The 17,208-nt window shown below is 46.6% G+C and overlaps 1 protein-coding gene across 1 annotated transcript in view; it reads left to right on the top strand.

Moving 5' to 3' along the window:
* Nucleotides 1-17,208, top strand: part of LOC124552338 (synaptic vesicle glycoprotein 2A-like) — a 122,585-nt gene that overhangs the window by 93,329 nt on the left and 12,048 nt on the right. Inside the window, exon 7 of the mRNA XM_047126608.1 lies at nucleotides 15,891-16,060. Within this exon, the coding sequence (XP_046982564.1) occupies nucleotides 15,891-16,060 (170 nt within the window). The remainder of the gene's footprint in view (nucleotides 1-15,890; nucleotides 16,061-17,208) is intronic.

The raw sequence follows: 17,208 nt of genomic DNA, 5'->3' as shown, positions 1-17,208 counted from the left end.
CTTGTTGAGTCCACGACACGTCGAGTGGCTGCACTGTTCCGGGCTAAATGAGGTCCGACGCGATATTAGGAGGCATTCCATGAGTTTCGTCACGTCAGTGTAAAGACGTTTAAAAAGGGTCCTGAATCCGAAAATTTGAATATGACGTTTTCTGAAAAGTCACATTCCTCACAGAGGGTGAAATAGGGGATGAAACATTTTTTTTTGAATATACGTCGTTACTTATGCTATTTTGAAGCTAGATCTACGAAAATCGATATTTGGTTACTTCGTCAGAAACAAAGAAATACTTGTTCCAGCATTTCTCGCAATTTAAACCCTTTGGAAGTGATATAGTGGGTGAAAGATTTCTTTGAAAATGAAATTATTATTACGGAAATAACAAAGTATTTTTGAAGATACATCTACGAAAATTGGTGTTTAACTTCTCAGTTACAATTAAAAAAAATATATAGTTCAATGTTCTTGGAAATTCAGTCCCTAAGGGGTGAAATATGGAATGAACGGTTGAATATGACCTCTCGGTTACAAATAAAACAATAAGTATGTCATTGTTTTTGGAAATTAGACTCCTGTCAGAGTGAAATAGTGGATGAAATGTTTTTAGAAAATATTCTGCTGTTTTAAAAAAAATTTTAAAACGAAATATATGGACATTAAGCTAAGTATATTAACGGTTGAATTTGGCTTCTCGGTTACAAAATGGCTCTGAGCACTGTGGGACTTAACATCTGATGTCATCAGTCCCCTAGAACTTAGAACTACTTAAACCTAACTAACCTAAGGACATCACACACATCCATCCCCGGGGCAGGATTCGAACCTGCGACCGTAGCGGTCGCGCGGTTCCAGTATGTAGCGCCTAGAACCGCTCGTCCCTTCCAGCCGGCCTTCTCGGTTACAAATAAAACAATAAGTATGTCATTGTTTTTAGAAATTCGACTGCTGCGAGGGTTAAATAGAGGATGAAAAGTTTTAAGAAAATATTTCGATAATTTAAGAAAATTTTAAAACTAAATGTATGAAAATTTGTATTTCACTTCTCTGTTGAAATTAAGAAATATGTGTTAGGAAATGAAAGTTTCTATGCAAATACTACCACAATAACGGAAAAGGCATGATACAGGAAAACTTGAGCTCCAGCAACCAGAATCGCTTTGTCGTCGGAAGTCTATTCCGAAAAGACCATGCTTCTATGGCCTTACATAGCGTGAAAAGTTTAGGTTTGCGGTTTGTCAACAACATAAAATTTCGGTTAAAGAAAAGAAAATCTCTGCTGATACAGTCTACTTTTTTTTTTTTTTTTTTCTTTATTGTATTTCAATTCCCCATCGGGGCGGGCTGGCAGCAGCATATGCGCTGCTCTTCAGCCGAAAGACATAGAACAAAACAATAGAAGACATTTAAAAACAGCAAAGGAGAGAAGAAGGCGAACATAGATATAAAAAAGGGAGAACATCATGGAAGGCAATATACAAAAAAACGGGGTGACTGTAAAATGGAGATAAAAAAAAAAAAAAAACTGTTTAAAAGTAGCACACACAAAAAGCCACACTCTGCGACGATTAAAAGAACACAAGGCACAGTATGACTGGAGCATAAAGGTGTTGACGGATGGCATAGCACACAACGTAACACTGACGGCGAAGCTCAAGGCAGAACACAATTAAAAACAGTCTACTCGAGTGGACTCGTTGAAATCAAAAGACGATGGCTGATAAAGAAATTACTAATGGAAAATAACGAGTAGTGAAACGCAAATGAAGCTAAAGTAATGACGCAATTTGTTGCATCATATATCGATTACGATCTCACGAAAGTGAATAATATAACGTATTACGATCACTGCCCCGCCAAATGCCGCATTTGCGGTGTTTACATGGCACTAACGAGAACTGCCTTACCACGCGATCTACTGAACTGTTGGCGCCGTTGCATTAACAACCAAGTAACTAGCGCTAACACCGCTGTGCGGCGCTAGCTGTACATCCCAGCTACGACGACAAAGAAAATTATATCAGAGAGCTCACATAATGTAACTGCAGATGTTATTTTATAACAAATCATTTAAGGCCTTAATAGGTAAGTGTCTCAGTTTCCTCGGGAATGTGTTAAGTTATTATCGATCATAAAATTAATCTGTGCTCATTCAGTTGGCGTTAGCTGTTGCCAATATAAAATCAACTTCAGCCAACTAGTGGATATGTATATCGCGGTCATAGTCGTTGCTAATTCGTCACATGGTAATCTTGGTTGCTTCTAATTCATCAATAAATTTTTAGAGACGTATGCGTGCGTCCGACTATGTTCTAAAACAAATTGGGATTGTCTGTGTTTTGCGAAGCCTTCATCAATGTTATTGCTGGTGGAAGTAGAAACTGCCCCCACGGGGATATGAATAGGAATGCTTCCTGTAAATTGTATGTTCTTTCTTTCTGTATCGCTTTTTTGTTGGTATGAACTGCACGCAATGTTCTCGTTACCGTACACGCTCCTGACAGCCGTGCCACAGTTGTTGTTAAGCATTTGCAAATGTGCACGCTCCAGCTCAGCAAATCTATATGGCAGTCATAGTCGCTTCTAATTCATCACTAAATTTTTGGAGACTCATGTGTGCGTCCAACTATGTATTAAAACAAAATTGCAACAGCAAGGAACTCACGTGTTGTACGAAAAGTGTGATTCAAAATCTTTGGTGGAGGTACGTTTGTGAAACAAGGGAACTACACATTTGACATACCTGGTAGCTTTCAAGAGATTTACATCCAAAGTTTCTGACTCATACGCCCATTTTATTCGTTAGTGTTACTGCCCTCAGAAATTTAAGCCCCTGAAAAAACTTTTTTAGCTATTACAAGGGTGTTTCACAATTCGTATTACACATTTACAGAGGCTGTGGAGGAGACTTGGTAGGTAAAGTTTTACACAGGAATCCATGTCCGGAAACGTCATCCAATGACGTTACAGAGTGTCAAAGCTATAGACCCCGGCGCCTGTAAATGTATGCATATACAGTGTGATGACGTTACACACTTTCTAGAACAATGGAAAAGGATAAATGCATCTGTTTTAGGTAAGGGTCACTGTACTGGAAACGAAAATTATAAGCGAAAACCGTTCTGATACGTATGACAATGCAGTACATGTACTGGCATTGATGTTGTTAAGATTGTGTGACAGGCAGAGGTGATATCATGGACCAAAACACGAAAAAAAAAGAGCTGTAAACACGGACTCTAAAGCTGCGAGAAGTTTTCGCTACTATGAACCAGATCTGCTCTATTGAATAAGGTATGCATTTTAGAGCCCATGTTTACTGAACATTTCTTATTTTCGTCCATACTACCTTTTACGGCGTTAAGTCAAGCGCGGCACGCCAGTCGGGAACGACAGGGAAGAGAAGGCTGTGAGAAGAAGTCAGCCAATCGAACACTGACCGACCTCCCTTCCAGGACGACAACGCTCCAGCAGCGGCCCCTATGTGAAGAGGACATAAGCGCTGCGCCCGACTGATGGCGGCCCACTTCTGTAGCAGCATCAACGATAGCCACTTGGATAGCAGCGTCGAAAGCAGTTCAGGACACACTTTTGTCATTTAGAGATCAGCAGTAACTGCAAAGACATTATTTCGTATGTCGCCCTTTGCTTGCAACACATCTGTGTAAATGCCGAAGTTAAGTATCTGCAATTGTCTTTTTGTAATAAAACTCATTAATACGAGTTGTTTGACTGTTTGTCCAGCGAACTGAGTAGGCAGGCTTCCTAGACACAAGACTACAATCTAAGCGACAGCATCACCGTTACATGTATTTCACTATCAGAGGTATCGTAACAGTTTTCACTTATAACTTTTGACTCATTTGTTTCCAGTACAGGAATCCTTACCTCAACATGATAAGCTGATACATTTATCCTTCTCTGTCATCTATCTCTTTATCTACCTATCTATGAAGCTTGTAACATCGTCGTGGAATCACCCTGTATGTACATACACTAATGACCCAGAACATTATAGCTCAAATGGCTCTGAGCACTATGGGACTTAACTTCTGAGGTCATCAGTCCCCTAGAACTTAGAACTACTTAAACCTAACTAACCTAAGGATATCACACACATTCATGCCCGAGGCAGGATTCGACCCTGCGACCGTAGCGGTCTCGCGGTTCCAGACTGTAGCGCCTAGAACCGCTCGGCCACTCCGGCCGGCCCAGAACATTATGACCTACTATCGATATAATGACGAATGACTGTTAGTCATGCACACGCACAGTGCGTGTAGTATCAATGAGCGTGCTGCCAGCGTGTAGAATACCGGGTTGTTATGATTACTTTCACTATTTAACGGGTTATAACACGGAAACTACACTACTGGCCATTAAAATTGCTACACCACGAACATGACGTGCTACAGATGCAAAATTTAGCCGACAGGAAGAAGATGCTGTGATATGCAAATGATTAGCTTTTCACACTATTCACACAAGGTTGGCACCGGTGGCGACACCTACAACGTGCTGACATGAGGAAAGTTTCCGACCGATTTCTCATACACAAACAGCAGTTGACCGGTGTTACCTGGTGAAACTTTGTTGTGATGCCTCGTGGAAGGAGGAGATATGCGTACCATGACGTTTCCGACTTTGATAAAGGTCGGATTGTACACTATCGCGATTGCGGTTTATCGTAACGCGACATTGCTGCTCGCGTTGGTCGAGATGCAATGACTGTTAGCAGGATATGGAATCGGCGTGTTCAGGAGGGTAATACGGAACGCCGTGCTGGATCCCAGCGGCCTCGTATCACTAGCAGTCGAGATGACAGGCAACTTATCCGCGTGGCTGTAACGGATCATGCAGCCACGTCTCGATCCCTGAGTCAACAGATGGGGACGTTTACAACAACCATCTGCACGAACAGTTCGACGACGTTTGCAGCAGCACGGACTATCAGCTCGGAGACCGTGGCTGCGGTTACCCTTGACGCTGCATCACAGACAGGAGCGCCTGCGGTAGTGTACTCGACGACGAACCTGGGTGCACGAATGGCAAAACGTCATTTTTTCGGGTGAATCCAGGTTCTGTTTACAGCATCATGATGGTCGCATCCGTGCTTTGACGACATCGCGGCGAACGCCCATTGGAAACGTGTATTCGTCGTCGCCATACTGGCGTATCATCCGTGGTGATGGTATGGGGTGCCATTGTTTACACGTCTCGGTCAGCTCTTGTTCGCATTGACGGCACAGTGAACGTTTCGTTTCAGGTGTGTTACGACCCGTGGCTCTACCCTTTATTCGATCATTGCGAAATCCTACGTTTCAGCAGGATAATGCACCACCGCATGTTACAGGTCCTGTACGGGCCTCTCTGGATACAGAAAATGCTCTACTGCTGCCGTGGCCAGCACATGCTCCAGATTTCTCACCAATTGAAAACGTCTGGTCAATGGTGGCCGAGCAACTGGCTCGTCACAATACGCCACACTCCTGATGAACTGTGGTATCGTGTTGAAGCTCTATGGGCAGTTGGACCTGTACGTGCCATCCAAGCTCTGTTTGACTCAATGCCCAGGCGTATGAAAGCCGTTATTACGGCCAGAGGTGGTTGTTCTCGGTACTGATTTCTCAGGATCTATGCTCCCAAATTGCGTGTAAATGTAATCACATGTCAGTTCTAGTATTATATATCTGTCCAATGAATACCCGTTTACCAACTGCATTTCTTCTTGGTGAAGCAATTTTATTGGCCAGTAATGTTTTACCATACGAGTACCAAAGTTGGCAGCATTGATGTCCAGAGTATGGGCTGCACGATTTCTATCCGCCACAGCGCCACCGTCCAGGTCCAACTACGGCCAACAGGTGCTGCGATCAGTCATCGTGATTCATAGTCCCACGTACCTTAGCAGTCGCAGTGCACTTGTTGACGTGTCAGCATCAGCTTGGACAAGAGGAGCAGGGCATTATTGGTGAAGCTATGTCACCAAAACAACAGCAATGCTGCAGCCGCACTTCGAGAATATCGCCGGCTGAAAGGATTACAGAAGGGTCCTCTTTCTCCATCTGCTGTGCGGAGCTCGATGAAGTAGTTGGAATCGACTGCAGAACTGGGCGTCGCTCTGGGAAGAGACCGACGACCGTTTGCAGAAAAATGGTTCAAATGGTTTTGAGCACTATGAGACTTAACATGTGAGCTCATCAGTCTCCTAGAACTTAGAACGACTTAAACCTAACTAACCTAAGGACATCACACACATCCATGCCCGAGGCAGGATTCCAACCTGCGATCGTAGCAGGCGCGCGGTTCCGGACTGAAGCGCCTAGAACCGCTCGGCCACCGCGGCCTGCGACCGTTTGCACTACAAGTGGTTGATGATATCGCTGTTCCTGTGGCAGACAACGCTGCGCGTAATTCCCGACTTCAGGCAGTGCGCGTGCTGTGTCACGACAGTTGAACATCCCGTGGTCCACTGTACGAAAGGTGCTTCGAAACATTCTCAACGGTATCCGAACAACATCCATATCGTACAGCAGCTTGCACCACAGGACGCACAACGACGTGTTGACTTCGATCTGCACTTTCTTGCAAGGGGCCTGGTCCTGGAGCATGCTATGGACAGACGAAGCTCATTTTTCTCTGGTGGGTGAGGTGAACACACAGAATAGCCGAGTGTGGGGATCTTCACCTCCAGTTACTGTGCATAAAGTTCCTCTGTACGGTGAACGTGTCACCGTATGGTGTGGCTACGTTCATCATTGGCCAATTCTTTTTTGAACAGACTGACGCTCAAGGACCAAACATGTGCAGTGTGACTGGCCAGCGTTAGTGGGATATGCTTCGCCAGCATGTCATACCCGCCCTACAAGAGAGAGACGCATTGAGTTCAACAGTTTTCATGTAAGATGGGGCCCTACTGCACATCGTTTGTGAAATTCACCTGCTTCTCCGAAACACATTAGGAAACGATCGAATTACCAGCCGATCCTTTCCAAATGCTTGGCTTGCACGATCACCTGATCCCACTCCCTGTGATTTCTGGTTGTGGAGCCACCTGAAGGCCAGGGTTTACCAAGGGAACATTCACACACGTGCTGATCTGAAGCACAGCATATCGAGAGAGGTAGCCAGTCTACCTACGAACATACTTCGTTCTGCCGTGCCGATTGCAATCCTGCCCTTCTGGAGACTGACGGGCGCCATATTGAATCTCTTTGTAGCAGTAATGGTACTGGTACGTAATGGTATGATGTACCGTAGCAGCACATTAAAAGTGTTTCAAATGGCTCTGTGCACTATGGGACTTAACATCTGAGGTCATCAGTCCCGTAGAACGTAGAACTACTTAAATCTAGCCAACCTATGGACATCACACACATCCATGCCCGAGGCAGGATTCGAACCTGCTACCGAAGCGGTCGCACGGTTCCAAAGTGAAGCGCCTAGAACCGCTCGGCAAAGCGGCCGGCGTGTTTCAATTCAACCGATTCTGCATTATTTGTCTTCGACATGTCCTTGACTTTAATGCTATAAAGTTTGGTCCTCGTACAGTAATTAGTTTCCGAGTTATAACGTGTTGAATAAGAAAAGTTTAATTACAGTGGTGGTGGTGTGTTGGGGCTTATGGGCGCTCAACATCGAGGTCATCAGCGCCGTGACACACATTAAAAGGATCGAATGTGGACAGACCTAAGAAAACTAAAGCACACACTCAAAGAAAGCAGGAAAAGAAGGAAAATGCTACATAAGAAAGTAAAACCTAAGGAAAGGGGAAACATAGCAACAAGAATGTCACAGGAAATTGTTATTGGCTGGCCACTTACATAAAATATGGGCGAGCTTGTCACACAGTAAGCAAATTAAAATCCCCTCCCTAAAATCTTTGTAAAAACATTTGACAGGGCACAGAACTTTAAAACTTTAACCACATTCGTCCGAGTGTTGCCTAAAAGAGATGGCAGGTCCGCTGGCAAGTCAGCCGCGACCCGCTGGTCAGAAAATAAAACACAATCCAATAAAACGTGGCGCACAGTGACCTGGACGCCACAAGCACCACACATTGGAGGGTCCTCCCGCCGGAGTAGGAAGCCGTGCGTCATAGGGCTGTGGCGTATCCGAAGCCGAGTGAGGAGAACCTCGTCCCGTCGACGGGGCTGAAAGGAAGTACACCACACACGCGTTGTGGGCTTGACTATACGGAGCTTACTGTCAGTCACTTCCAGCCACTCATCCTCCCACCGACGCATGACTCGTGAGCTCAACAGCGAGGTGAGTGCGTGCAGGGGTGTAGCACACTGAGATACTTGTGGGGCGAGACACGCCTCATTGGCTGCGAGATCTGCCCTTTCATTCCCAGCAATGCCGACATGCCCCGGAACCCAGCAGAAAGCTACAACCTTCCCCAGTCGCTGTAGTCGGAGGAGGGCATCCTGGATAGTCTGTGAAGTGTTGGCAGAAGAGCCAACACCGTGTTGCTAGAGGAGGCCGAAATGCACGCTTTTAAGCTCACGCAGATTGGCGTGAGGTCTGGAACATTACAAGGAAATGAGAACTTAGAAAAACGAACGCAGTTGCTGTAACACTTAACTTTAATCCAGAAGTGGTGTACATCGGTCTGACGGTACAGGCATCACAAGTTATATATCTATTGATAATGGCGCCTTGATAGGTCGTAGCAAATGACGTAGCTGAAGGCTACGCTAACTATCGTCTCGGCAAATGAGAGCGTATTTGTCAGTGAACCTTTCCTAGCAAAGTCGGCTGTACAACTGGGGCGAGTGCTAGGACGTCTCTCTAGACCTGCCGTGTGGTGGCGCTCGGTCTGCAATCACTGACAGTGGCGACACGCAGGTCCCACGTATACTACCGGACCGCGGCCGATTTAAAGGCTACCACCTAGCAAGTGTGGTGTCTGGCGGTGACACCACAGTCTGGACAATTTTGTCTGCCGGATACAAACGTTGCAATGAGTGAAGGGCACTGAGTGAATCGGAACAGACAAGAAATTTAGGAGAGGAAGAATGTCTCATGTGCTCCAGTGCCCGCAAGATCGCAAACAATTCTGCATCAACGACAGTAAAAGTCTGAGGCAGTCGGACCTTGAGGACACGATATGGAAAAACAACTGAGCAACCAACAGAATCCCCTTGTTTCGACCCATCCGTAAAAACAGTTACATAGTCGTGGTGCTCAGATAAGATGGCAGAAAATGCTGCATTAAAAACGGTGGCAGGAGTGCAATCTCTCTTGTACTGCAATAAATCTAAAATCACTCCGGGCCTCTTCAGTAACCAGGGTGGCAGGCGGTAAAAACCTTGGATTTGGGGTTGTACAGACTCCACACCGAGGGACTCTAGTACACGCTGCACACGGATCCCAAACGGCAACGTAGCCCGGGGACGGCGGGAAAAAAGGCGGTCCAGAGGTGGATGGGCAACAAGACGGTGAGCAGGCGAGCTGGGAGCTGCAAGAAACTTACAAGCCTGGCGCACCAGCAGGAGCTGCCGCCGTATGGTAAGTGGCGGTTCGCCAGCCTCAGCATAGAGGCTGGGTACGGGACTGGTCCGATAAGAATTATAAGCGCCCGGTGTCTGAGTCTGTTCGAGCAGCACGAGCATTTCGGAAACTGCACAACTTGTCCAGTGTTCGAGGAGTGCTGTGGTGTGTGTCTTCAATACGTGGGGAAACCAAGGTGAAGCTACGTCCAGACATCGTGGAGTTCGGTGGCCACCTCTCAGCACAGATGTCGGACGTCGTAGGCTGGGACAGGCAGCGAACTGTGGTGGAACTAACATCAGACTTTAATGCTGCGCAGAGTACAAGTGTGCCTGAACACACAGTGCACCCAACATTGCTAACGATGTGCCTCCGCAATCGAAGACCCTTGTATGTGCCAATGTTGACACGACGACTTCGACAACTACGGCTGGAATGGGCAATGGACGATGGCGCAGTACGAGAGCTTTGCACGGTCTGATGACGACACATTCTTCATTATGCTAATGGGAGGGTACGAATCCGTCGCCTTCCAGGGGAACACCTCCTCGGCACATGTTCTGCGCGATGGAGACAATCTGGCGGCGGTCCCGCTATGCTCTGGGGAACATTCGCGTGGGCTTCCATGGGTCCAGTAGGCACCATGACGGCCAAGCAGCATCGTACACTCGTTGCAGTCCACGTACACCCATTTATGACGACCACCTTTCCCGACGGCAGTGGCATTTTTCAGCAACGTAATGAGCCATGTTACAAGGCCCGGAGTGTGATGGAGTGGTTCGAGGAACACAGTGGCCAGCTCCAGTTGATGTGCTGTCCCCCCCAAGTCGCCATATGTGAGACCAATACAACACATCTGGGATGTGATTGAACGTGGCGTCAGAGCTCATCACCCCCTTCCCCGTAATTTACGGGAATTACGTGTGTGCAGATTTGGTGCCAACTCACTCCAGCGACCTACCAACGCCTCACTGCTTCCATGCCACGTCGCAAGGCGTCCCTGACATGCACAATAATGTTTGGTGGCCAGCGGAAGTGTTTAAACTCTGAAGGGTGATCCTGGAGCCACTCTGTAGCAATTCTGGACGTGTGGAGTGTCGCAATGTCCTGCTGGAATTGTCAGAATGCACAATGGACATGAATGGATGCAGGTGATCAGACAGGATGCTTACGTACGTGTCACCTGTCAGAGTCGTATCTAGATGCGTCAGGGGTCCCATATCACTCCGACGGCACACGCCCCACACCGTTACAGAACCTCCACCAACTTGAACAGTCCCCTGATTACATGCATGGTCCGTGATTCATGAGGTTGTCTCCATACCGATACACGTCCATCCGCCCGATACAATTTGAAACGAGACTCGTCCGACCAGGCAACATGTTACCAGTCATCAGCAGTTCAATGTCGGTGTTGAGGGGCCCAGGCGAGGCGTAAAGCTTTGTGTCGTGCAGTCATCAAGGGTACACGACTGGGCCTTCGGCTCCGAAAGCCCATATCGATGATGTTTCGTTGAATGATTCATGACCCAACATTGAAGTCTGCAGCAATTTGCGGTAGAGTTGCACTTCTGTCACATTGTAAGATTCTCTTTAGTCGTCATTTGTCCCGTTCTTGCAGTATCTTTTTCCTGCCACAGCGATGTCAGAGATATGATATTTATCGGATTCCTGATATTCACGGTACACTCGTGAAATGGTCATACGGGAAAATACCCGCTTCATCGTTACCTCGGAGATACTGTGTCCCATCGCTCGTGTGCCGACTATAACCCCACGTTCAAACTCAAATCTTGATAACCTGCCACTGTAGCAGTAGTAACAGACCTAACAACTGCGTCATAGGTGTCAGCCCCTCCACTCTCGCACAAGCGTGGTGGCCAACTCAAAAGGTCTACTGTCACCTCTGCATTGTTAGTATTTAGAATCGAGGAGATCGCAGGAGCGAGGAACTGCGATGTTATCTGTACGCCTGGGTAAGGTTACCCATTAATACGGGCGCATCTGGGTGACAGAAGTGGTCGAAAACGCTTGACAGAATCAAGCTTGAAAGAAGAGCGGTTTAAAGGGCAGAGGAAAAAAAGTGCCAAGGGAAAAAAACCTCTGCGACAGTGTCAGGGTGGGTAGTAAGGGCAGTAGCGGTTTCTCGCTATTTGCGACAGATCGTGCAAGGTAAGGTTATGTTAGCGGTTGGCTATCATGCATCAGTACCATAGAGGCAATGCCAGATTGTCACGGAATGATCGGTCCTGTCGAGGAGGTGAGCGCTGCTGCTGCTGGGCCGACGATGTCTCCTGGGCCAGCTGCTGCTGCTGCTGCTCCTGTAACGGCCATGTCGTTGTAGGTCTGTCAGTTCGATGGTCCTCGAAAGAACTGGCAGTGTGGTATGTGTTGGGAGTTTGTTTGTGAGTCATGTTTGGCTTCCCTACGATTGCCAGTTCTCATGGCAGAGGCTCAGCTAGCAAGCTAGTCAGTGGCTAATGTGGAGGGGCTCGCCTCATTGTGTCGTTCGAGTAGTTACGAAGTTACCATAGATGGCTAGTCCCTAAGGAGTGTCTTTGGGCGCTTGTGTTTCCATCTATGGTTGTGATCGTAGCTGCCCGGGTGTAGGATGTGTGGATTGTTGGAGTGACTTGGTTTCTTGTAGTCGTGTGGCCAGTTTTTTGAATACCTCCTGAAGAGTCTCCAGTCGGTATTCTCGGTGAAGGTCCGATGTCCGTGTGTATCGGGGAGCATTGCTTATGATACGTAATACCTTGTTCTGTATTTTCTGGAGGCGGTCCAGGTGTGTGGACGCTGCGTATCCCCAGACAGATTCTGCGTGTCATCAGCGGTCTAATCAGTGTCGTGTGTAATGTCCTGGACACCCTCCTATTCAGTGTACTATTCCTCTTGAGTTGTTTCAACCTCGCGTTTGCCCTGTTGGTCATGTGTTGTAGCCCACATCTCGTGGTCGTGCCGTAGCGTTCTCGCTTCCCACGCCCGGGTTCCCAGGTTCGATTCCCGGCGGGGTCAGGGATTTTCTCTGCCTCGTGATGGCTGGGTGTTGTGTGCTGTCCTTAGGTTAGTTAGGTTTAAGTAGTTCTAAGTTCTAGGGGACTTATGACCACAGCAGTTGAGTCCCATAGTGCTCAGAGCCATTTTTTCATGTGTTGTATGTGGTCCCCCCATGTAAGCTTCCGGTCTAGCCAAACACCGAGGTATCTGACTTTCGCAGTGAAGCGTATTGGGCTTGCATGTAGTGTTATTGGTCTGCAGTTTTGGTGTCTGAGCAGTAATTTCGGCCTGCGAGTGAACGGAACTGCCTCTCACTTGTCGACGTTTACTTTAATACGCCACTTCTCCAACCAAGGCTCGACGGTTCTGAGTGCTGTCTGTAGTCCGTTATTAATGTTTGACGGTTTCCAGTCTTGCGCAAAGATGGCTGTGTCATCCGCGTAGATGGCAACCGTCGTGTTTTTAACAACTGCGCCACACACTTGTTATCTATATAGACGCTGCCGACCGCAGCGCCGTGTTCTGCCTGTTTACGTATCTCTGTATTTAAATATTCATGCCTATACCAGTTTCTTCGCTGCTTCAGTGTGTAAACATTAAATTTCCCAGACTACACAGGAATGTCTGAAGACTCTATCCAGTAAAACGCCAAATTGGACACTTCACGCACTTTCTCGATGCCACTGGGGAAACACCTTTTATGACACTCATTTACAAAGTGGCTCGTTGTCTGAAAGTCACCACACATACGGTGAATCGAAAAGCCTCACTTGTGCATTTTTTATTTGCTCATCCCTTGTTCAACCTGGTATCTGTTCAGCTGTACCTACATTTCCATAGGACGCTGAAAGCCTGGAACTTTAACAGTTGGGTTGTCTGTAAGTTCGTGGTTCTGGGTTTCCGTGGTTTGCCACACACATTTCCTCTAAGCGTCGTGGCTGAACCCCGTGGAGAGAATTTGCACTCCTACTTGATATGATGATCTTCTGGATTTGGGGCGTTTGCTATGCAAAGAGGGATTGATTCGTTTTTAGAAACTTGGCTATGGTTGTAGAGAGCTGCCTTTTGACTATGGTGAGCTGGATAGACAGTACTGGCAGCCATGGCAGTGGAGCCCTGCCTTTCATAGACCATTACCCTGAGTGCAACTAGACATCAGTTAATACACAAGGCGTCAGCTCCTCCCCCCCCCCCCCCCCAAACTCCCCCACATTATTACCAACTTTAGCACCTAATGAAACTGCTGGATGAAAGATATTTCTTGATACATTTTTATTTTTAAAATGATGAAAGATGGATGATAATTAGTTTGTGTGTGTGTGTGTGTGTGTTAGAATGAACGACGAAGGAATTCGAGCTGCATCGCTAGTGCTACCCACAACTCCTTCTCAGATAAGAAAGCTAACTATCCACAGTGAGGGTAGATACTTGTTGCAAAACATACTTCACCTGCACTACACCTCTCCATTGCGGCACTGGCTTGACCTGCACACTGCAACTCTATTTAGAATCAACCAAGTTAAAATGTGTGCACTATAATTATTGTTCGTAAATCACTAGGTTGGAGAACCCCTTTTTCTCAACTATCAGAAATTGGGAGACTTCTTCTGTTAATGCTTTGTGTCTCACCATAGCCACTGATAGTATCAGTAATAACGATAATAATAATAATAATAATAATACTGTTTGAAGCACTGTACTAGCTCTTATGTACTTTCTTCTGTGTCGTACTGTCAATTAATTTATTTATCTGTTTCGAAGCGAGTAATAAAGCAATTTCTGGGTACTACTGGAACTATTGCAACTCGCAGAAGAAATTTTTTTGAGATGTTTAGCATTTCTTATGTATATATCTCACTTTTATCATCAGCGATACACGGCACAAAGTGCGAGATATGTGTGTAGTGGATGGACTATATGAGAAACCTGTAACCTCTACCGCATTAATGCTACTAACTGAGAAAAAGTATTTATTGATAACTTATGTAATCAACATTAGAGTCTTAGAAAATTGTGACGACCTTTGGAAAATGAATTAGTTTCGTGACTGAAACAGAATCGAATCTTTCAGTTTTTACCCCTCAAAAAATTTCATTTTACCCCTCAGGAAGTAATCAGGTTCAAAAAATGGCTCTGAGCACTATGGGACCTAACTGCTGAGGTCATCAGTCCCTTAGAACTACTTAAACCTAACTAAGGATGTCACACACATCCATGCCCGAAGCAGGATTCGAACCTGCGACTGTAGCGGTCGCTCGGTTCGAGACTGTAGCGCCTAGAACCGCTCAGCCACTCCGGCGAGAGAGGTAATCAGGCCCCAGGTTGGGAACCACTGTACTAGAGATTATTGACAGTCGATCTCCAACACAGCATTCACGAATGGAGCAGAGAAGGAGGGGAAGAGATATTGGTACCAGAAGTACCCTCCGCCACACACCGTAAGGTGGCTCGCGGAGTATAGATGTACCGGGTAATCAAGAAGTCAGTATAAATTTGAAAACTTAATAAACCATGGAATAATGAAGATAGAAAGGTAAAAATTGACACACATGCTTGGAATGACATGGGGTTTTATTAGAACAAAAAAAAAAAAAAAAGAAAACACCCCATTTTACATTGTATACCCGTTCGTGTCGTAAAGTTAGTAATGATGAAAAATTACATCTATGGATTAAAAGACTTGGTGTACTTGCTGAGAATGTAACTCTAACTGGTGATGTAACTCTGTACTATAATTATTAATAAAGTGATCTGTAGCGTCAGCCATATAGCTTATATAGGGAACGAGTGACCTTCGTTACGTCACGCGCTGATAACGGACTTAGACTCTGCAGGCACCAGCGAGAAAGCGTTGGTGATGATCGTGTGCTCTGCCGCCACTTTCGTCACGCTTGGCCTCCCAGGTCCCCAGACCTCAGTACGTGCAGTTATTGGCTTTGGGGTTACCTGAAGTCGCAAGTGTATCGTGATCGACCGACATCTCTAGGGATGCTGAAAGACAACATCCGACGCCAATGCCTCACCATAACTCCGGACGTGCTTTACAGTGCTGTTCACAACATTATTCCTCGACTACAGCTATTGTTGAGGAATGATGGTGGACATATTGAGCATTTCCTGTAAAGAAGATCATCTTTGCTTTGTCTTACTTTGTTATGCTAATTATTACTATTCTGATCAGATGAAACGCCATCTGTCGGACAATTTTTGAACGTTTGTATTTTTTGGTTCTAATAAACCTCCCTGTCATTCCAAGCATGTGTGTCAATTTGTACCTCTCTATCTGCATTATGCCGTGAGTTATTCAGTTTTCAAATTTATACTGACTTTTTGATCACCCGGTAGACGAAGTCGTGTGTCGCTGGGACGCCGCTGACCTCGCCGCCCGTGCCTGTGTCCAGGTGGCGGCCCTGCAGGGGGACGCGCTGACGTCATCGCCAGTGGGCGTCAACACCAAGTCGCCGCTGGCCATCGCGCGCCACATGTGGAGGCAGACGGTCCCGCTGTTCAAGCCGCCCTACCTGCTGTACACCGTCGTCGCCTGCTTCATTCAGTTCGGGCTCTACGCCAGGTGGGTGTCGCCTCCAGTTAACGTAGTCGTAAGTGTCTGATCCAGTCCAGGGGCAGGTAACTGGCCCTGTTGCATCGGGAAGACAAGTGTCATCAACTTTTGCCGTACATGTCACGACTTTGGGCCGTTCCACTATTCGAGCCTGTAAGAGTAGTGTGTTTTACGCTCCAGTACTGTTTGAAGACCTGGTCGATGTTAGTGTCGCATTGACGTTTCATTCAAAGGTGGTAGGCCCCGTTTGCACTCAATTCCAGAGTCCAAGAATATGGAACATATTATCACATACGTGACTCAGTCAAACAAAGGCTCTTTTAACGACACAAGCTATTACAGCTATACCTACACGACTACTCCGCAATTCACACATAAGTGCATCGATTCACTTTCATACTATATCTCTACTGTTCCACTCTCGAACAGCGCGCGAGAAAAACGAACACTTAAATCATTCCCTGCGAGCCCTGATTTCTTTCATTTTGTTAAGATGATCGTTTCTTCCCAGTAGATGGACGTCAGTAGAATACACCGAAACGCCAAAGAAACTAGTATAGGCATGCATATTCAAACACAGAGATGTGTAAACAAGCATAAGACGACGCTGCGGCCGGCAATGCCTATATAAGACAAGTGACTGCCGCAGTTGTTAGATCGGTTAATGCTGCTACAATGGTAGTATCAAGATTTAAGTGAGTTTGAACGTGGTGTTACAGTCACGCACGAGCGATGGGACACAGCATCTCCGAGGAAGCGACGAAGTGGGGATTTGCCCGTACGACCATTTCACGAGTGTACCGTGAATATCAGGAATCAGGTAAAACAACAAATATCCGACATCGCCGCAGCCGGAAAAAGATCCTGCAAGAACGGGACCAACGACGATTGAAGAGAATCGTTCAACGTGACAGGAGTGTAACCCTTGATGACTGCACGACACAGAGCTTTACGCCTCGCCTGGGCCCGTCAACACTGACATTGGACTGTTGATGACTGGAAACATGTTGCCTGATCGAACGAGTCTGGTTTAAAATGGACGCGTACGGGTATGGAGACAACCTCATGAATCCATGGGCCCTGTATGTCAGCAGGGGACTGTCCAAGCTGGTGGAGGCTTCGTAAAGGTGTGGGACGTGTGCAGCTCGAGTGATATG

The sequence above is a fragment of the Schistocerca americana genome, chromosome 10 (genome assembly GCF_021461395.2).
Source record: "Schistocerca americana isolate TAMUIC-IGC-003095 chromosome 10, iqSchAmer2.1, whole genome shotgun sequence".
Taxonomy (NCBI): domain Eukaryota; kingdom Metazoa; phylum Arthropoda; class Insecta; order Orthoptera; family Acrididae; genus Schistocerca; species Schistocerca americana.
This window is presented reverse-complemented; position numbering and strand designations above follow the sequence as displayed.